At 40.0% G+C, this 21,173-nt stretch overlaps 1 protein-coding gene across 1 annotated transcript in view; it reads right to left on the bottom strand.

Moving 5' to 3' along the window:
* Positions 1–1,420: 1,420 nt before the first annotated feature.
* sntb1 (syntrophin, basic 1) overlaps positions 1,421–21,173 on the bottom strand; it is a 38,110-nt gene continuing 18,357 nt past the window's right edge. The window contains exons 3-8 of the mRNA XM_031751905.2: positions 16,181–16,298; positions 15,947–16,036; positions 14,316–14,452; positions 13,934–14,130; positions 6,462–6,691; positions 1,421–4,327 (exon numbers count right to left, since the gene is read on the bottom strand). Of these exons, the coding sequence (XP_031607765.1) occupies positions 4,235–4,327; positions 6,462–6,691; positions 13,934–14,130; positions 14,316–14,452; positions 15,947–16,036; positions 16,181–16,298 (865 nt within the window). The 3' untranslated portion in view covers positions 1,421–4,234. The remainder of the gene's footprint in view (positions 4,328–6,461; positions 6,692–13,933; positions 14,131–14,315; positions 14,453–15,946; positions 16,037–16,180; positions 16,299–21,173) is intronic.

Below are 21,173 nucleotides of genomic sequence, written 5' to 3' on the forward strand. Positions count from 1 at the left end.
GAGTTATTACTTTGTTTCAGGTCACATCAGCCTCGGAAACACCGACGTGTCAGTCCAGCTGCGTGCGTGTGTGTGTGGAGGAGGAAGAGAGAAAGGATGCTACCTCATCACCTAGGATTCAAGTAAACAGTGTCAAGAGTTATGGCCGTATTAAGTGCAACACACAACTCAACTGCTCCATGAATCCTATCTGCTGAAATAGCCAATAAAACACTTTCTAAGTAAAGCTGATCTGCCACTAATCAGAGATGGGCAGTAACGCGTTACTTGTAACGCGTTACTGTAATCTGATTACTTTTTCAAGTAACGAATAATGTAAGGATTACTATTGCAAAAACGGTAATTAGATTACCGTTACTTTCACGTAGGAACGCTGCGTTACTGCGTTACTAAAACCGTGATTTTTTGCGAGAACGTCTCATGACAGTGACGTAAGCGAGTGCGACGTTCGTGACAATATATCGAGTGCGGGACAGAGTGTAGCATGCAGCGTTTAAAGCGTGGAAGTACTGACCTTATTTTGAGTTTGATTCCATAAAAGTGACAAAAACATTAGTGTCCGTTGTGCGTGGAAGAAAACTTCTTTTACAGCGAAAAAACCCTAAACTTCCAAGCAAGCACCGAGTGTACTACACGTAATGTGAAATTCACAGAGAAACTCATGATTCTTCCACTGACCGCTGCAGCACACCTGCACCAGGGTAAACCTCCTCCGCCTACCCCAGTCCTGCTTTACAGGTGAAAATAGAGCAACAGGACCGCTAGTCTTTGATTTTATTTATTTTCTGCTGTGTTTTACTTGCATCTATTTGAAAGAGTGAGTGTAAACACAAAAAAATATTTTATTTTATGTGCTGGAATGTGCAGAAAATAGGTTTAAATGTTAAACAAATTTCTTCCAGTCAGAGAATGTTGCATATAATTTAATTTTTGCTTGATGCATAAAGTTAAAGATTAAAACTAATAAAACAAGTTTTAAAAGAGACTTTTCCATTTGATTACATTTTGTATGATGAATTATGCAGAAAAAGTAGAATTGGGCTGAAAGATCTATCGCTTTATCACCTATTCAGGTTGTAAATCGTGTTTTTAAAAAGTAACTAAGTAACTAAGTAACTAAGTAATTGATTACTTTTGAAAATAAGTAATCAGTAAAGTAACGGGATTACTTTTTGGGGGAAGTAATCAGTAATTAGTAACTGATTACTTTTTTCAAGTAACTTGACCAACACTGCCACTAATACACTGTAATTTAGCACGCTGCTATTCATCCCAACTCTCTGCTAAAGTCAAACTTGGTTTTCGCTGCACTGCAGAGAAAATATTTACAGGTTGTGCTCAGCTTGAGCCCGAAGCTGAAGGAAGAGACAATTCGAGTGCTCCATCATAACATCATAAATAAAAATGAACTGAAAGCCAATATTATCAACAGATTTAATTTACATTTTAACATGGCAGTAGTGTTGATTGGTCCTCAGCGTTAATGAGCAACGAGTAAATCACAAAGGAAGACAATGAAAACAAACTCATCATGTCGCTGTTGTTAAATACATGATTTATGTGCACAGTTTGAATTAAAAACTAAGCTTTTCATTGTGAGTGACAGTACAGTAGCTGCCGAAGGCATCGGAGTATTCTACATATCAAAGCATCCTTTAGTCAAAGAGCATCTCGCCGTTTGGCATTATCAGTAAGTGCTGGATTATCGAGGTGTTACAGTGTCTCTTTTACTATCAGTACAACAGAGATTTCTTCTACAGTGTAGTAGGATTACAATCACAGTGTGTATGTGTGTGTGTGTGTGTGTAAATGACCACTGGAAATATTTCAGTGTGTTTATAATATAAAGAATGCAAACACAAAAATACCACACTTTTAACAGCCATCATAGAAGTCACACTATTTCATGCTCACCCTGTGATCTCTGATTCACTTCTTTTATAATTCAAATATTTACTTTCTTCAGATGTTTAAAGGCACGAGAAAAGAGCCGGCAGCCAGCCTGTCAGAGACAGAGCGGCATACAGTTGATCTGCTGCATGACATCTAAAAGAATAATGAGCTGCGTGGCGGCTGCAGGACTAAAGCAGGATTGAAGACCATGATAGCCAACTTGTTTTTTCTTTTTTTGACAAATAATACGTGATGGGAAGTTTGGGGCAAACTTTAAGTTTCAATACGAATACTGAGAGTCACTAGAATTATACATGGCAGGTATTTTCCTGATCGGGTTGCAGTTTGTAAGAAAGAGGTGTGTTGGGAAATTGTCGGCCCTGGAATTAAGACGAAAGGAGCAAAGCAGCATCATCACGTCTGATCGGACTGGATGCTCTTAGTCAGATTGTTTGAAATGATGAGAGGTATGCTGACTCAGTTTGTTAAAAAGATTTAAATGAGAAGGCTCACTCAGTCATTTAAACATAAGGCCACAGACCACAGCTTAGCGTAAAAAGAGGAAGCACCTACACTGGGTCTGTCCAAAGGTTCTAGAGCTGACTTATTAACACATATCATGTGTTTATTGTGTGAAAGCATCAAGTTATTGTTTTACAGAGTTTGCATGTCAGTCGAGTTCTTAGCTGCAGTCTTTTCAGACTAAATCACTTTTACCATAAGGTCCATTTAGCAACTGGTAACATTTTCTCCAATGGCATTTTGTGGAAACATATTTTTCCCTCAGATGTTGAGGTTACAAATAAACTTTATTATGTAAGTTTAAGATTAACTGTTTTCAGGCAAATTCTTTATTTTTGGACCAAGTTAGCCTCACTCTGTCCAAAGATAACAACATCAACTTACTAGCAGAGTAAAGATTAAACAAGGAAGGCAGAGCCAGGCTAGCTGTTCATGCTGTGCTGGAATACTACTCAGAAAAATAACGCAAAAACGACTCACTTGAATCCAAGAAAACGGCTCAAATAATGGTATCCTACTTACTGAGTTATTAACATAAAGAAGAGGATGGCAGAAGAAAGTAAACATTTAGTTATTGGTAAGAAACCTGTGGTTGGTGCAAATTCATGCATTAAACATTATCTTTGGGGTTTAATTTGTCATGCTGTTTCCACATTCTGACTTTTAGTTTATATTTCTGAGCGAGGTCATCGGGTGTGCGTTGGACAGCACTGTACTGAAAGGTACCAACCCACGGGCACACGTGAAGGGCTCAAAAAGGTAGAGAAACTGAAAATGCGACTTCATAAAAGGTCTCAGTTCTGGCAGAGCTTTTGGATTTAAATGCATTAGTAGTTCCTAATAAAGTGGTCGCAAGTGCTTATAGCAGTCATCTCTCAGCAAGAGCATCAACGAGCATATTTACCTAAAAGATTAAACTGCTGCTTTAAATTATCTGCTCAAAATAGATTTTCCAAAATACTCTACATATCTTATTTAGCTGTAGATCTATCAGGGATAATTTCACCAAACGCATCCCTACGCCCTGAACGTAAAACTCCATGCATGTAACGCTAATTTAACTGTCAGATCGCTGTCAGCTCAAATACTGGGCCACCAGACGCTTATTGTGTGCAGTGTGTTAAAAGAATACAGTGACATTTTGAATCAGAATGAGCTGTCACACTGTGGGAATCCGAGCCGCGGACTGTGGCGACGAGCTCCGATGATGAATGCCGACGCTGCTAGCGAGACATCTCAGGGGACGCTAATAAAGACAAATGCGCAAAGTTTTTCCACAGTGTGGAAAGTGTTTGTGGAAGAAAAATGACAAGTGAAATTCAGAATGTCCTTTCAGAGCTAATGGTAAATAAATTATTTAATTGGTAAATGGAAGGCAGTTTGCCTGGTATTTTGATTGAATGGAAAGTGAATTCATCCCAGGCCTGCTACACGTGGACAATCCTTCCAAATCCGAACGTGACAGCAATGCCCGATATTCTCCTTTCCACATGTCCTTATGTCATCCTTCTGTATCCAGGCCAGTCTGAACTTTCCTCCGTGTTTCTTCAATCAACATTTCAGTCCATGTAGCCCTGACAGAAAGTCTGTTAAGAGCACATTTTCACTTTGATCTCTTTCTTAATTTTTCTTTCTTAAACATAGAGTTGGAGACTCCATACAGAGTTTGATTCCCAGATTGAGGCTACATTCGCTCAGCTCGGGTTTCCGACTGAAGGAGTTTGAGGTGATTTTACTGCATGCAGGCTGCAGATAGGCGGACAGACAAGGTGGAGTTCTGCTTTCAAAGAAGTTTAGATGTCCGTTTGTGGAGATGCCGTCAAGCTACCAGACCCAGGCGGGAGATCTTAGCAGAGAGGAAAGAGTGGAGGATGAAGACGATCGGCTTTGGACACGAGTGGAGGTCCAATTGCTTTATAAGGAAAAGAAAAACAATAGGATTAAAAATTAAAAAACACAGCTGGGATACAAAGGAGAAACAATGATCTATGTATATAAAAAAAAAAAAAAAAAGCTGAACAGAAAATGAATCTGCATGTAAAACCAAAAAAATATACTCAAAACTAACTGCACACAAATGGTTCTCCATGTGGCAAGTATTAGACGGCCCTAGCTGGTGCCAAGCACACACAAGTATGCACGCAAACACCACATCACTATGAACAAAGCTCTCTCATAGCCTGAATCAACAGTGGGTGATTTCACCGGTACCATGACTCATATCCTGTTCCTGAGGTCAGTGGGGAGATTTAACCTATAAATTCACACTAAAACTACTGTTTAGGTGGTTAACTGTAACACTGCAGAAACAAGTGAAGCCAGAGCAGATCTACATGTAGCTACACTGTGCTTGATATTACACACTTTCTGTATGTGCATCTGTGACAAAATTAGACAAGTTTAGATCCTGCTAAGTTCACAGTACAGTACATAGTGTGTGGAAATAAAAGACTCCGAGCCATCTCCTTTTTCAAATGATGAGCTAATGAGCCATCAGCCACATCCACAAATGCCTTGGGATTCCTCTTTTAAAGCCTATAGCTGTGCTGGGATTTCAGAAACACTATAGATACTAAAGCTGTTTCTGCTAAGGTAGCCAGCAGTGGGTTTTGATTCAAAGCGCCAAAGTCTTTGCTTATTTGCCATCAGCATAAACGGAGCAGTCAAACGCTAGTGTATCCGACAGAAGTTCTACACAGAGCTGTATGTGGACTGTCACAGCAGATCGAGGCGTTGACATAAACGCCTCCGTTTCCAATTTCTAAATCCCATAAGCCTGGGGAGTCTATATTTTTTCACCATCACTCTCTCTTTCAGCGTACAGTAAATGACACGGCTTTATGAGTGATGTAAAAGCAATGTTGTTGCTCTGGGTAAACACTTTTTAAGGGCTGGGGAAAGGTACTCGATAGGCACATTAATATTCACATAAAATCCAACCTAAACCACACTGATGCACACATTGGTTTGGGTTTACACTCGGCTGTTTTCTGGTCCTGAATTACTCGAGGTTGGCCTCTGAAACATGAGCCACCTGGACATCTAATCAGTGAACTGCTGGGTGGTGTAAAACAGATTAAAACTCTTACAGTAAGTGACGGGCTATTTTTAAGGAAAACTCAGCTCTTACCTTCAAAGACCTAAGTGTGCGTGCAAAGTTTATTTCATTTCAGATTTTTTGATTAAGTGCTGTAATTTACTTTCTGCTGTACCGCATTCCTTCTTCCTGTTGCGCTTGCTTCTAGTGCAGCTCGCGTTCCTTAATTCCCAAAAGGCCTTGCGAAAGCCCCCGAGGGTGGGAATGAACCTATTCTGTTTACTGTGAGGTGTGTGTGACCACACCAATGTAAGCTTGATGCTTTTTACTCACCAGTATTTCTAAACGCTGACATAATTATACCACTTAAACACTTTTTAGGACATAGTCTCTTTTAAAATGTGAATTACTGGAAAATCAAGCTGTAACTGAACCCTTGGATTCACGGAATCCACGGCAACTTCCTCGGGAACATCCGAGTCAGCATTTTGGCCCGTGCCTTACCCACCTGTCAATAAAACAAGGTTTTTAAAAACCTTGACCAAAATAAACACCACTTCTGAATCATGGTTAGAAATTTAACAGGTATGGTTTATAGTCAGGAAAATGTAAGAAATTATGTGTCAGTTTGTTTAAAGTTGATTTTGAACAGGCCTGGGAAACATCTGGGCTGCTGAAGTAACTCCTCCTTTCGGCGACAGTTTGTGGCTGCTGCACGTTTGACTTTCACAGCCTTAGAAACTGAAACTCATTGTTTTTATTAGATTGTGCTGACTCAAAGAACAAGACTTTATAGAAGTGCCGTTATGATGTCTTTCTATTAAACTATGGTGTAGCTGAAAAACAGCACAAAAAATACAATCACCCACTATCAGAGTTCACCGCTTAGAAGAAACTCATTCTTATGCATGAACATATTTTGTTACAGTTTGTGTGTCTAAATGTGAAGTTACAAATACAAAAAATGAACCAAAGGAAAAAAAAACAAAAAAAAAAACAACCCACTCACAATTTCCCCCTCCTTCCCCCCAAAGTCGAGGAACAGCATGCGTACTCCGTCATCTGAGGACATCTTTAGTTTTTCAAAGGGGTAGGAGAGGAGAACTTGGGGCTTGCTAGTAGTACAAGCTACTCTCTCCTCAAAGTCCTCCCCATCTTCTGCTTTTGGGTCAGCCAGCACAGAGAAGCCCCTCTCATAGTGGATCACCAGCCGACACTCCTGACCCCGGTACAGACAACCTGGAAGACAAAGATTTTTGATTGTTAACAAGGTGCTCACGAGGAGGTGGAAGAGTGAGGTCTAAAAGATACCTGCAGAGAACAAGAGTTGAATAGCTAGCCTTAACATACAAGGGAAAATGTTTGCTTTGTTATGTGTAAAAAGATTTTTAAAACCCTTAAAAACCTTAAAATCCTTACAAAGTGGTGCACTCTGACAAAAGCTGTGTTTTGTTCACAGTCTATAACAACTGTGCCTGTGGAACCCAGAGTCCAACAAGAGACTGGAACATTAGCTATACTACATACAAGAGAGGTACACTTCCCCTGAGTGAACCGGGATGGCTGATCTAAAAGGGCTTTTGCATATTCATACCAGTAATATGGTTTATTAGTGCCGTTCGAGGGCTGGTTGTCAGTCCTGGCACGTTATAAAAAAAACCAAACCCCCGTATCTCTTGTATCTCGTATCTGTTTACTTACTAAATGAAGTAGCAGCATTTCAGTGACACACTCTCCTTCTCATTTGGCTGAAAGCAGGGAGTGTAATTTCTCTATTTTACAACATTTCTCATCACTTTTCTCCTGCTCTTCCTCCTCTCGTCACAGCGGGTGTCTTAGCTGAAAGCTGAGTGTACTATCTTTATCAGCTCCTCCTGCTTCGCCTTGTCCCCACACTGTGTGATCTAGGTGCATTTAGCCTTATTTTTCACTCCTTGACAGCAGAATACCTTCACTCCCTGCGGCAGACGTGAAGGCCGCAAGCTGAAAACTTCATTTGCAGCACAAACTGCTCTCCTGACGATATCTGATCTACCAAGCAGAGTGTTTGTTTGACAAAGAGACGGTAAGAGAGAAGAGAGATGTTAGCTTTCTATTGTTTGACCAAGATGTGTGTACAAGGATGGATGTTTGTATGTACACACACACACACACACACACACACACACACACACACACACACACACACACACACACACACACACACACACACGGCACTGTTTAAAAACACTTTTAACAGTGCAGGTGATTTTCAGCATTTCTAAACACACTAGTTTTCTTTACAAAGTATAAATTCTATTCTATTTGCACACAATAAGAGAATAATTTCAGAAAATAACAAAAATGATCAGTGTCAATGTAACCATAGCACAAACCATTGCTGTAGCTTTAACTTTGTAGAGGTAGACTTGAGAAAATGAACTGTTGATGCTCACAAAGCAGGAGATAGATATACAGAGATATCACAACATTTCCAAGTGTCAAGAAGTGGAGTGAGAAGTATCATCAACAAAGAGAGCCACACAGAGCAGAACAAGCCTGGTAGAGGCAAGAATCAAAGATCTCAAAAACTGAAAAGAAAACTAGTGAGATATGTGTCTGAAGACCCCAGAACAACTGCCAAGACATGAGTGAATGACTTAGCTGAGTCTGGAATTGCCTCAAAGAAGAAAAATCCTGCAGAGGAATGAACGGCAAGCCTGCAGAGCAAGAAAAACTCCACTTCTGCAGAACAGACAACTTTTAGCCATATTATAGTATGCAAAGGATAACCTGGAGAAAATTATGGATACTGGAAGCGCATGCTTTGGTTAGATGACACCAAACTAGAGTCTAGTTTGGCCAAAGAGATACTGCTTATGTTTGGAGAAAAAAGAGGTGTACGAGCTAAAGAACACCGTCTCCACAGTGAAACACGGAGGTCTGAGTATTTTGTTGCAGGAATGCTTCTGTGCGTCTGGATCTCGGGAATCTCGTCAAGGTGGAAGAAATCTTTAAGAAAGACAGGTATGTGAAGATTTTGAAAGAAAACCTCAAGTAGTCAGCAGCTAAACTAAGTCTGTGTCTTCTGTTTGTCTTTTAACACAAAAATAACCCAAAACATACGTCCCTGCTGGTGAATAACGACCTCCAGTAAACCACATTGTTGCTCTTTAGGGTTTAGTAGTTGTTAGCTTGTCGTTAAACTGAAAGAGACAGATAATGTCTAATTAACTATGTTGGCAGTTAAACGTTCCTAATCAGACTACCATGTTTCAGTTTATCTAAAAAAAAAAACAACTAAGAGAGGACAGTTAGCAAATGTGTCTTGACTTCCAGTGAGTTTTATTTCCCCCGTACAGGGTAACAGATAATTTGCAGTGCACAAGAATGTAATTAAACACACAAATGTATTCTACATTGATTTTGATTTCGCTCTTTTGAAGCATATTTCAGTGTGGGTCAGCAGAAAGGCAAAAAATGAAACTTTAATTTCACTCTGGAATGTCTTATTCTAGATTACAAACACTGCCGCAAAGATGCCAATTAGCGGGAGCTGTCAGCTGTAAAACAAGCGTGGAACAAAATGCTACACGAGTGTGCTCAATTAGCACTTCATCATACTCGTTACAAAGCAAAGGTAGGAGCACAAACTGCAGGTGCACACAGATTTAAAAACTGCAGGTTTGGGTCAAGTTATAGGGAGAGCATAAAAGTGATAAACGGAGCACAGCTTTAGTTAAGACACAAAACTAAGTCAGATTTACATTAGCTGAGTGCTGTTACAGCCAATGACATTCATGCAGGTGTACAGCATTATCAGTGTTGCTGGCTTAATATTAATGCTTAAGTATCTGCTTTTTTTTTTTTTTTTTTAGTTAAACAGGCGGAAACTTGCTGACAACTGTAATCTTTGAAACCCCTTCAAACACTCCAATCTTACTGTACACCTCACACTACGAACAGTACAGTTTCCTGAGGCGAGCACCTCAGTTTGAACTTCTTTGAACTCTTGACAAACAAAACCAAAAAACACTGACGTAAAAGTTGGAGAGCAATGTGAACAACATGGTGACATATGTAGGTAGCAGTGTTTTTGAATTTTTTTAAAGGTCTTTTTTCCACTTTTTTCTGATCTTTATTTGGATTTATAACAAATTGAAATATATGCAACTTTATGTTAATTTTGTTAAATGTACCACAAAAGAGACTCAAATTACATTTAAGTAAATAAAGCAATAAATTAATCTCTTTCCTACTTATTGCCTGTGATAGTCAAACTTGTGTGATGACTACGCTTCAGGAAGTAATGTTGATATGGAGAGCAGTCTGATTCAAATAGAAGCTGAGCCACACACATACAGTCAAACAGAGGATAATATCCTGTTTTAACCCCCAAAGACATCAAGTTCACAATGAAAAATGAGTCTCATAAAGTGTAATATTTTTCTAACGATGTATAAACAATGTGACGGGAACAGCGTGTTCCTAATGGTATAAATGGAGCTGCAAATGAAACAAAGAGCGGTGGTCTTTGTTGTGTTCAGGAGAGAATATTAAACCTGAAAGTCTTCTACCTGAGAACATTGTTCTGTGGAGAAAGTTCCCACAAGAATACACACACAGAGGGAGAAAGAGGCTTTTCAGGCAGCAACAAAAGCCCTTCTTTCTGCCTGATGGTGAGTGGAAGAGACAGAAGGAGGGGCAGAAAGTGATAACACTGGGAGCCAGAGAGGAGCCAAATGAATCAGGGAAAGAGGGTCAGAGAAAAAAAAGGAGGGAGACACTAAGTGTGTTACAAACATCAACAAGTGGAAACTCTAAAAGGTTATTAGGGGACAAAAAGTTGCGTTCAGTACTATTTGTCTTGTAACTTGTAACTCATTAGGAGGAGGCAGAGTACCTCATATTTTGAAACTGCAACCCACTGCGCCTATCTTCAAGTGTCACAGCAGGTTAATAGGTTAATTTTCCACAGCCCCTGAGGTAAAATTGCTTTTTAAAGTCATCAAGCGGTTTACCTGTTCATTAAAGAGACTGTATCGACCTCCAAGACAATTCGGCAGGTTCTGCAGCTGTCACTTCAACGACAACATTAAAGAGAAGCTTGAGAAGGAGGACGTGGGGATTGCTGACTTTAAACAGCTAATGGTTTGAAGCTGAGAGTAAAGTTTGCTTGACTTTGGAAAACACAGTTGAGAAAGCGGTCTCGCCACAAGACCCATGTAAAACGGCATTAGGCAAATCACACATCACATGCAAATTAGCGTGCGTTACAGGAGGGAAGGCGGAGAGCTTTCAGTTATTGATTTTGATTAACACTGGTGAAAAGCATGGAGATGTCGGAAGGCAGGGAGAGAGGATTTACGGTAGACATGAGTAAGGTTTAAACTATTCATATGATATGCACCACTGAACATCGTGGCAGTGACTTCTTCCGCTAATTGCTTAAAATACCAGAATAACCTCGAGAAGGTTTAAGTCACCTTGGATAATAATAATAAAGGGAATGACAGCAGGCCGAGAGCTCACGAAATTTGATTTCAAATACGCCTTTAAAGGCCCTCAAGAACGGCCTTCTGCCCGATGAGTGATTGAAAGTTAATCCATCTTCAGAGCAAATCTTTATTATAGGATCTGACAGTGAATAAACTATAAGGATGATTTAGAATATAACACAGACGAAAAGCCGACAAGGTCAGTATAATGAATCCTCAAGTGGCAACCGCTGACACATGAGCAAATGCACTGAGGACTGGTGCATCAGTCCATTCTAGAAAAAAGGTTAGGTATAGGGAGCAATGGAGATTCAAAACCCCACAAAAATTCATGTTCCTTTTTTGCCCGTGTCACCAACTTATTACCTAAATGACTATTAAAGTATTTAAAAAAAAAATAATCAAAGAAATCTATTACAATAAACATTTGTAGCAGCGGCAATAGCATGGTTCTGTAGACGGCGATCTGTTAGTTGGCCTAGAGTGATAAATACCACTCCACACACAAATGTTAAATGGTCTGCAAAGGAAAAAATTTGTATATTTATTGCCGTTCCCAAAAGATGGCGCCTCCTGACCTGACCTCTACAATCAACATGAGTTTTAAAAACATGAGCTGTGAGTAAAATCTCAACAACTCTTGGCTGGATTGTTGTTATATTCATCAGATTAAAGAATTTTAGAACTTTAGTGTGTGTGTGTGTGTGTGTGTGTGTGTGTGTGTGTGTGTGTGTGTGTGTGTGTGTGTGTGTGTGTGTGTGTGAGATTTACATTGCTGTGCTTGAGAGCCACCATCTACCGGAACCAAATTCCTTGTATGTGTCTGCACATATACTTGGCCAATCAACACGATTCTGATTCTGACTGATTCTGAATCACTTGCATCTAATCTGTTGTTCTCCATCAGGTTGCTTCATAAATTTAAAAGACCTGCAAAACTAACACCCTAAGCGGTTCCTCTCTGCTTAGTGCTAAGGAGAAAACTTTAACATTTTAATATGCTAAATGATCATGGAAGGGATGCAGACCAGTATTAAAAGGGTTGGCACCCCTTTACTTTACACATACGCACATCACTGCCACAGTCTGCTCAGCAGATTACTGGTCCTGGTCGTCCCAAGGTCCAAGTTCAAGCATAGCAGAGACTGGGACTGGGATTTAAAATGCTCACAAATTGTGCATCTCCTTCCTCTACTAATCAGGAAACATCAGAAAAAACATTTTCAAAACCACTTTTTGTTGCTTGGTTTTTAACCCCACCAGTCAGCTGCATGTCTTTGGACTGTGTGGGTAACCCAGAGAGAACCCACGCAGACACAGGATGAACATGCAAAATGGTGAGTGGTTATCAGTCTCTTTGCTTTAGCCCTAGAATGGCTGAGTCTCATAAAGTGTAATATTGTGGCTGTGTAGTGTAATACAGACTGGCTACCTGTCCTAGGTTGAACCCGCCTCTCAGCCTGTGACAGCTGGAATGTAACCCTCTCAACCCCGAATTGGATAAGCAGAAGAAAATGTATCGATGGGTTTTTTAAACCCAACTGAGTTTTGCTTACTGCTAGCACTACTATATGCATTTAAACAGTCTTTACAGATGTTGTGCATGCAGATGTTTTAGCAAATAAAGCAGCTGTCAAAAAAAAAGTCCTGAGGATTATTAAGAGACAGATGCCTGAAAAGAGAATGAAAAGAAGCACGACTCCAGATGAATTTGAATGTTTCTCAGTCTGCTGGGTGTACAAGTTGGTCATATTAACTTGAATGACGATAATATGTTGGTGCTGTTTTCACAGATTTTTTTTCAGCTACCCCTGAGTGGCCAAAAATAGTTACAGCAAACTCTAAAGGCCTTGCATGACCGCACATGTGTTTTTACTCATCTTGGTAGAATCAACCTCTGCTCAGATTGGAGGTGGGCAAAGCTATGCCGAGCAATATAGGACTATGCACCGACACACCCCTATGAAGTCTTTTGATCATCCAGTAGACAAGTAAAAGAAATTACCTGTGTGGCTGTATCGTGGCAGTGGCCTTTGATTTTGACGGTTTCTTTCATTGCTGCATTTAGAGCAACAGATCATTTATGTTGAGCAACGCGCGTCAGTCTAGACAGCGTTTAGTCACGGGATTAAAGAAAATGTGCTGATTACGTTCACATTTCACAGCTAACTGCAGCGACAAACAAAGTCATACTTTTACAATGCAGCTTAGAGGTTTTAAATTAAGTTTCACAGACGTGAATAAAGTCGTGCTACGCTAATCACAGCGTGACATGGGGGAAGACGCAGTTTTAGGAAAGTTTTAACAAGAGATTGGAGATAAATGCTCCAGAAACTACACTGACAACGAGGACACAATGACGGTGATGGTCACCGCTCGATTCGGAATAAAGTCTGTTTTGTGATTGGCTAGAATCTGAAGAGAAAGTTAGTTTGGGACGTGAGAAGGGGCACCCAAGGGAGAAGTGGAGTTCCCAGGGCATTTTGTGCTTTGAGAGAGGGAGGCCACCAAGAGGGAGGGGCGGTATTCTGCTGAAATTCCCGGGACGACCAGTGCTCACTGCTAAATAACACACACACACACACACACACACACACAGTAGAAAAGTATTCCTTTCTATAAAAAGCAAGTACTTTGTCCACATCCTCCATACGGCTGTCAAATTATATCACAAACCCAAAGGTATCCTAATGTTTTAGTGGATGTAGGAGTCTGTATATATTATGCTCTTTGTACCAGATTTACGCTTGCCAGACCTCAGGCTGTACTTGCTGGTGCAGCCTCTTAAATCTGTCTGGTTATGATTTGCTGCAGCATGCCTGAACACACGTGAGAAAGCATCACAGAATCCAGCACAGTGACCCGCACAACTCAACCTGCTCCAGCCATAGCTCTCTACATGCATTCCTGTTTCTATCCAAGTGTATCAATATGCATGTTCCTATGTTTTTTATGCATTATATCACTTAATCTTAATGTTTCTGTGCTGTGTAGCGGGACTCACTCGTAGAGACTTCTTTAATCATCTCAGCTGATGCGTGACATCCATTCACAATGTGTCTGGTCCACAGGGACAGGTCCTTGGTGGTCTCAGTCCGGAACAGGTGAGTCTCAATGCCAAGTCGTGTGCCAGTCCGAGTGGCAAAGAACAGCTCTGTGCCGGAGTGCGGCGACCCCCGGTCAGGGCCTGAGTGGACCAGACTAAATAAACACATACAAAGTCTTTTAGCAAAGAGAAGAAATTCAATATACACTCAAGCTTAGCAGTATTTTTAATAAAATTATTTTTAAATGAAAAAAGCAACACCATAGTGTTAGTCATCATAAAACACATTGAATGTTTAAGGCCCAATATTAATGCATGTGCAAGTTTATGAGGGTCCTACCGTGTTGCTAAAAGTGGGTAAGTGTGTGTAGGGCTCTGCCAGGCCTCCTGGCCTCGTGGTAAGCAGTCATATAGCAGCAGGTCCTTTTCTGTCACCACCACCAGCACCGGCTTCCAACACTGCTTCTCACTCTCTGTCTGCAGCACAAACAACGAGACTATGACAGCTTTCCTTTAAGGGTCTGACATATAAATATATAAAAATTAGTCTTTTAAAGAGCTGCACTAATCAGGAGGATTATCCACACGACAAAACCTCCAGCTATTGGCCCATATAGTCAATATCTTTGAATGCCAGGCATTGTGACATAAATTTAGCAGTATTACTTGATGAAAAAAAACCTGATAGATGAATTCAGAATTAAATGATCAATTAGTAAAATTGTAATATAATTCTAGTAGATTAACTAGGCAGTTAATCCTGTAAACCTGTGCAATATAAATTTGATCACGTCAATTCTGCACAATTAGAACCTATTCCCTCTTGTGGTTTTTGCAAATACTAAGATTGTCTTTGTGTTTTTAAATGAGAGTGCTGATGAGGCTGATCACTGGCAGTAACAGAGAAGGCTGGTGTGTGTGCGAGCGTGTGTGTAGTTGCAATCTGTAATAGCTGTTCACAAGGCTGTTCTGTTCTGTCACAGGAAATGTCTAGATTCACTATTGTGCACCCAAAATAAATGTGGCTGGTGTGCAGTTGCAGGTTTTTTTAAGCATATGCTTAGCGGTGCCCCCTCAGCCACTCATCTCTACAAACCCCTCACTCAGAGCACGCACACACCGAGTCTGGTATTTCATTTTACAATGCTCCATAACTATTGTCATTATGGGAGCTTATCTGCAGCACAGCCACGGAATCCTAAGCTGCTCTTTGAAGTTCCGCCTCATCCAATCGTATCGTGGGATTTAGAGGGTCAAGGGTCATATTTTTAACATAATCAGAATATGTTGCTAAGTAACAGTATTGTGCTGCATTTAAAGATTCAAATACCGTCGAATTCACGAGGACTAAATTAGGTAGATACAGATGTTCGTGGGCGTGCAGATATCTCTGCACAGATGTCTCCATATATGTATACACACTACAAACACACACCACATTAATACTTTGTCATATATTCATACACCATCTGGGCCCCTTCCCCAGGCCCACCACCTCACTAATTTACACCTTTCTGTCATGCAGATTGGCCCATTGCTTTATCTTTCTCCAACAGTTAATCTGACAACTCCAAGTAGTATGCAACAAGTAAATACTGCCACTGCTTTATCAAGCAAACTATTTTTGTCACATTTTCTGTGTACAAATGAGTGCAGCCGCATTCTTGACATTTACACCTGACTATCACATTTCCCCCTTCTCTGTGACAGATGGCTTTTCATGCTGCTTTTACGTGACTTTTTTTGATGGATTTCTACCATCTAACTCAATTTATTTACAACTTTACACACAAAAAAACAAATGATTTATCTCATAAGGACATTAACTCAGATTCCAGATATATTAACCATCATAAAATACATTGAAATAATATATCAAGAGCTGATTAACAACTGATATATAAATTTGCTGTCCCACCCTTTCAGTGTGGACAAATTTATATCCCCACAGTGTGAGTAATGCACTCCTACCTTGCCTGCAAGCCATCCCAGGTGTCGTATCTCTTTGCTGCCAGCAACTCCTGCCCTGGCTGTGTTTTGGATAACCTCTTGCAGCACCCGCTGTGGTAAGGTGGATCATTTTTAAGGTAAACAGTTCAATATGCATAACTTAACATTCAAAGACATTTCCAGAGGTTCACTTATATCTACTGAAATATCGAGTGCTGAGAGACACTGATATAATATTTCATGTAGAAGACAGACCTGTGCCAGTGCTGATGTGACAGAGTGCATGGCGGAGAACCACGACAGGGCAGATGGTTGGTCTGGGCAACGCAGCACCACAGTGTGCCTGACATCAGGAGAGTGTAGCTCTACTTGTCTACAGGGGAAGATAAGAAAAGTTAAATAGGTTGAACTTCCCTGTTATCGTCCTGAAGCGAGTGCTAAAACCTTGAGAGTAAAGAATCTTGAAAATATATTTGTTAGCCTTACCACAAAACTCCAATTTATTCTGGACTTATAGTTTTAGGACTCAAATATTACCTTTCAGGTTTCCGCTTTAACATATGCCCCCTTTCTTATTTGCTTATCACAGCAACTCGGTCAGAACAATGAAATAAATGGCATGGAAATTTTTGTTTATTCAACATGCATTGCATTCTCTGCGGGAGACCAGCGCCGTCTCTCTCCAAATTTCCATATCTAATCTGCTTACATGATATGTGAGTCTTTCTGGCCTTGGTTAAAAAAACAAACACATGCCTTTCAATCTCTCTGAATGGCTCTTTGATTGTGTGCTCAGTGAATATGAATTTTAAAAAGGCACATGTGTCTGCCTACAGTGCATAAAGTGGTGTACTGTTGCTTTATAGGGCAGCAAAGCAAGTATTCAGCTCCACGACGTAAACCAGTAAGCTATAGATAAATAACCTGACCACTTTAGAGGAAGGAAATAATAAGAACAGTGGACACAGAAAACTATTAAATATTCTTGACTCAAAGATTTAAAAGAAGCGACATGGTAGCAACTGTACAGCGTGTACTTCATATTGTGTTTGGGCCGTTTTTGAAGAATGCACAGTCTACAATGTTTATCACGTGATTTTCAAGGACTGAAAATGCACAAATAAGGCTATATACAGAGCCATTTAAGCTACCAGTAGGAACGTTTTGAAGTGTCTGTCTTGTGTTTATACGTGATTTTGTATGCACAACTCATTAAATAGGAAAACCTGCTTGTGTACATTTTTGTAATACTCATTAAATAAAAAACCTTTAAAATAAGACAGAAAATACAGAGAAAAAATTAGCTGTGGCACTACAACTCCACACTAAGGGTGGTTTTCAACATGACAAAAATGCTTTCTTTGCAGCTTTCTTTTATTACACAGACGGAGAACCTGGAAAAATCCCCAGTGGATATGATTAATTTGCTCTTCTATCAAAACGTAGGAGAGACCATCTACAGCAGATAAGCTCCAGGTGTTAATCTGACCTAAAAATAGAATCGGTGCCTGTAAAAAGGCAAGTTGATTAAGGGCATCCTGGAGGAGAGGAGAGGAGCTATAAGGGCTGAACTCCGGGGCTAGAAGTGCATTTTGTTTGCAAGTTTTTTGGTGTGCTATTTGCTTTGGCAACAACTTTGCCAACCTAAGTTTTCTGTCCCTTGATTGCATGACGCAGGAATGGGGAACATAGGGAGGACTAGTAACGAAACCCATCTCACACACAAACAGCACAAGTGGATCGTTGGGTTCTCGCTACAATTTTGTCTTTAACTTTGCTTTTTTTTTTTTTTTTTTAAAGTTACTTAGCATCTTAAGATGTTTTCATGTAAATTGGCTCTATAGAAATAAAACTGAGCTGAGCTGAAAAGGTTACTGCTCTGAATGCATGGCGTTACATAAGTCTGCTCCTGCATGAAAGAAGTTAAATCTCTCATTTGATCAAAGGGTAGTTGTCCTCGTGGGATTATCAATAGATTTAGCAAATATGTATTCAAGGTCTCTTCCATCATGCAGATGTGATCCAAATATAGACTGTATGGATGCAGACACTGAGACGTCGTTCAGTGATTTTTGAAGCCTAGTTGTGAAACCCCGACTTGAGAATTTTAGCTATCTGTCTATTATCTGTATTATTATTACTATTAACCTGTCTTCACCCAAAAGTAAACATCATTACTTTCTCTCCTTCTCCTGTCATGTAGTCCCCTTCTTTATTAACTCACTCCTTCTGAATTATCACTCCTGCTCATCACTGTCCCATCTTTCCTCAAATGCCAATCTTGCGAATCTCCTCTTAGGCTTAAACACAGTTTAAACAGCACCTGCTGAAATGAAGAGAAAAACCTCAGATAGATGAACATTGCACTGAGTAAAGTAAAAGAAGATAAAACAGGCTTATCTATCACTTAATATAAAGCCATTTTATCACCCCCGAATCCTTAAAATGAAAAACAGAGTTTAATCTGCAGCAAGAGTACTGACAGGGACTAGAAAGAGAGAGCATATTTCTCCTGTTTTGGCTTCCCTTCATTGGCTTCCTGTTAAATCCAGAATTGAATTCAAAATCCTGCTCCTCACATACAAGGTCTTAAATAATCAGGCCCCATCTTATCTTAATGACCTTGTAGTGCCATATCACCCTATTAGAGCACTTCGCTCTCGCTCTGCAGGCCTACTTGCTGTCCCTAGAGTATTTAAAAGTAGAATGGGAGGCAGAGCCTTCGGTTTTCAGGCCCCTCTTCTGTGGAACCAGCTTCCAGTTTGGATTCGGGAGACAGACACTATCTCTACTTTCAAGATTAGGCTTAAAACTTTCCTTTTTGCTAAAGCATATAGTCAGGGCTGGACCAGGTGACCCTGAATCCTCCCTTTGTTATGCTGCAATAGACGTAGGCTGCCGGGGATTCCCATGATGCATTGAGTTTTTCCTTTCCAGTCACCTTTCTCACTCACTGTGTGTTAATAGACCTCTCTGCATTGAATCATATCTGTTATTAATTTCTGTCTCTCTTCCACAGCATGTCTTTATCCTGTTTTCCTTCTTTCACCCAACCAGTCGCAGCAGATGGCCCCCCCTCCCTGAGCCTGGTTCTGCGGAGGTTTCTTCCTGTTAAAGGGAGTTTTCCTTCCCACTGTCGCCAAAGTGCTTGCTCATAGGGGGTCATATGATTGTTGGGTTTTTCTCTGTATGTATTATTGTGCGATCTACTGTACAATATCAAATCAAATCAAAATTTATTTATATAGCACATTTAAAAACAACAGTTTTGATCAAAGTGTTTCACAATATAAAGCGCCTTGAGGCGACTTCTGTTGTGATATGGCGCTATATAAATAAAATTGAATTGAATTGAATTGAATCTCACTCTGCAATCTTTAACTTCTGTTTATTATATTGGAACAGCCAAACTCTGAGAAACATCTAACTTTCGGGACAAATATGAACACCTCATCAAAATTTTACGGCCTAAAAAATGACAACCTGCATTTCAACTTGGGTGTCCTGTTTAAACATTTACCAAACATCTACTGGCAAGGTAAGGCTGGAAGTCAAGAAAGGAAAGAACTCTACCTTCACTAACCTGTTTTTTTAATAAATTTTGCTAAGGACTTTATCTGTGTCTATGAATCTGGCCTCAAGCTTTATCAAACCACAAAACACAGTGTTATCTGTGTAAAGCTTAAGCTGCCTATGTCACTAGATGAGATATTGATCCCAGCTACTCACAAATAAAGTCAGCAAAGTTCAAGTCTGTCGTGTTTTTTTTTTGTGTAATAATAAACTTCAAATTAATGAAGTTTAACCACAAATTGTGTTGTTGTTGTGTACAACACTCATATAATGAGGAGACTAGATGATCGTCCCATGTGGATATAGCAGAATACCACTGAGCACATACCCCAGGTCCAGGTCCATGCTAATTAACTGCAACTTTTTTGTACTATTAGAGTCCTTCAGTCAGGCCTACTTTAGTCAAAAGAAGATAATTATTTCCAGTGGCAGTTTATGTCTGTGAGTCCCTGGACCTCCTTCCTGTCCTTTTACAAGGATATGTGGGAAGCAAAAAAGGACTCCTGACTCCTAGCACAGAAGAGAGAAGGAATCCACATTGATACAACACTGATTAGATCGCACAGAGCATGAGAAGGATGAGCTGGGGTCAATGTTGGTTCCAAAGTGGCTTGCAGATGCAGCAGCAGTAGCCAAGCTAAATCAACTTTACAGCCCTTCATATTTGAGATTTGCCAATTAGATGTACAGAGACGCAAATAACTGGGACCCTACACTCAGAGAGGGAAGGGTCGTGCCATGTGACAGGACAGCACTTTCTCCACAAATGTCACCTGTCTTTTCAGGATTGAATCCCAGACCGAGAGACAAAATCCTCTACTAACGTGGACAATCTGCAGGTAGATGTGGAATGTTTTTTGCTGATCCTTGTCATGCAAAGAGAAACCGCACCCTTGAAGACAGTGGCAAACAGAAGATTTCTGCTTCGCTTGCTTCGGTTTGGTAATCATAACCAAACACAAAGCAAAAACGCTGCACAAGAAGATGTGAAATTAGTACCCTGCAGGCAGCGTACATACCATGTGAGCATTGGAGACTAACACCAACAGGAACTAAGTTAAGCTAACTTCAACCCAGCTAACAACCGTGCTAATTAGCAGTAGCAAGCTAGCACGACTGCAGAATAACTACACGACTCTGAATGTAATTCTTTCTTTAGCTTACATACCGGAATAACAAGCTGAGTATGTCTTTGCAGACTGCCCCAACTAACATTATGCTTATCAACAGCCACTGATATAAATAAGAATCTTAAGTGATCCTGCTTTATTTTAGTATCTTGGTAAATACACACTAAGGCTGTGTCATATCATACCATCCCTGCTTATATCAGTATAAATGTTTATGTCATATAAAATTGTAATATTGCGAAATCAATGACATATTGATGCCTTGCATTTACATTTCCTAGCACAACAACACAAGCATGCTTGAGAGCAAGAACAGCATTATAGACTCCAATAACAATTTAGGAGCTACCTTAATAAATTAAGTGGTTTGCCTAAAAGATGTCAGACCTAAAAAAAAAAAAAAAAAAAAAAAAAAAAAAAAAAAAAGCACAGTACTTCGCAAAATATGCAAGAAAACAGTTCCTTCTAAAGGTGGAAACAACCAATTTGTTCTACCACTTCAGGCAAAAACATGCTGTTGAGTGCAGCTAGGGTACAAAGGCATG

This window comes from Oreochromis aureus, linkage group 11 (genome assembly GCF_013358895.1).
Source record: "Oreochromis aureus strain Israel breed Guangdong linkage group 11, ZZ_aureus, whole genome shotgun sequence".
Lineage (NCBI taxonomy): Eukaryota > Metazoa > Chordata > Actinopteri > Cichliformes > Cichlidae > Oreochromis > Oreochromis aureus.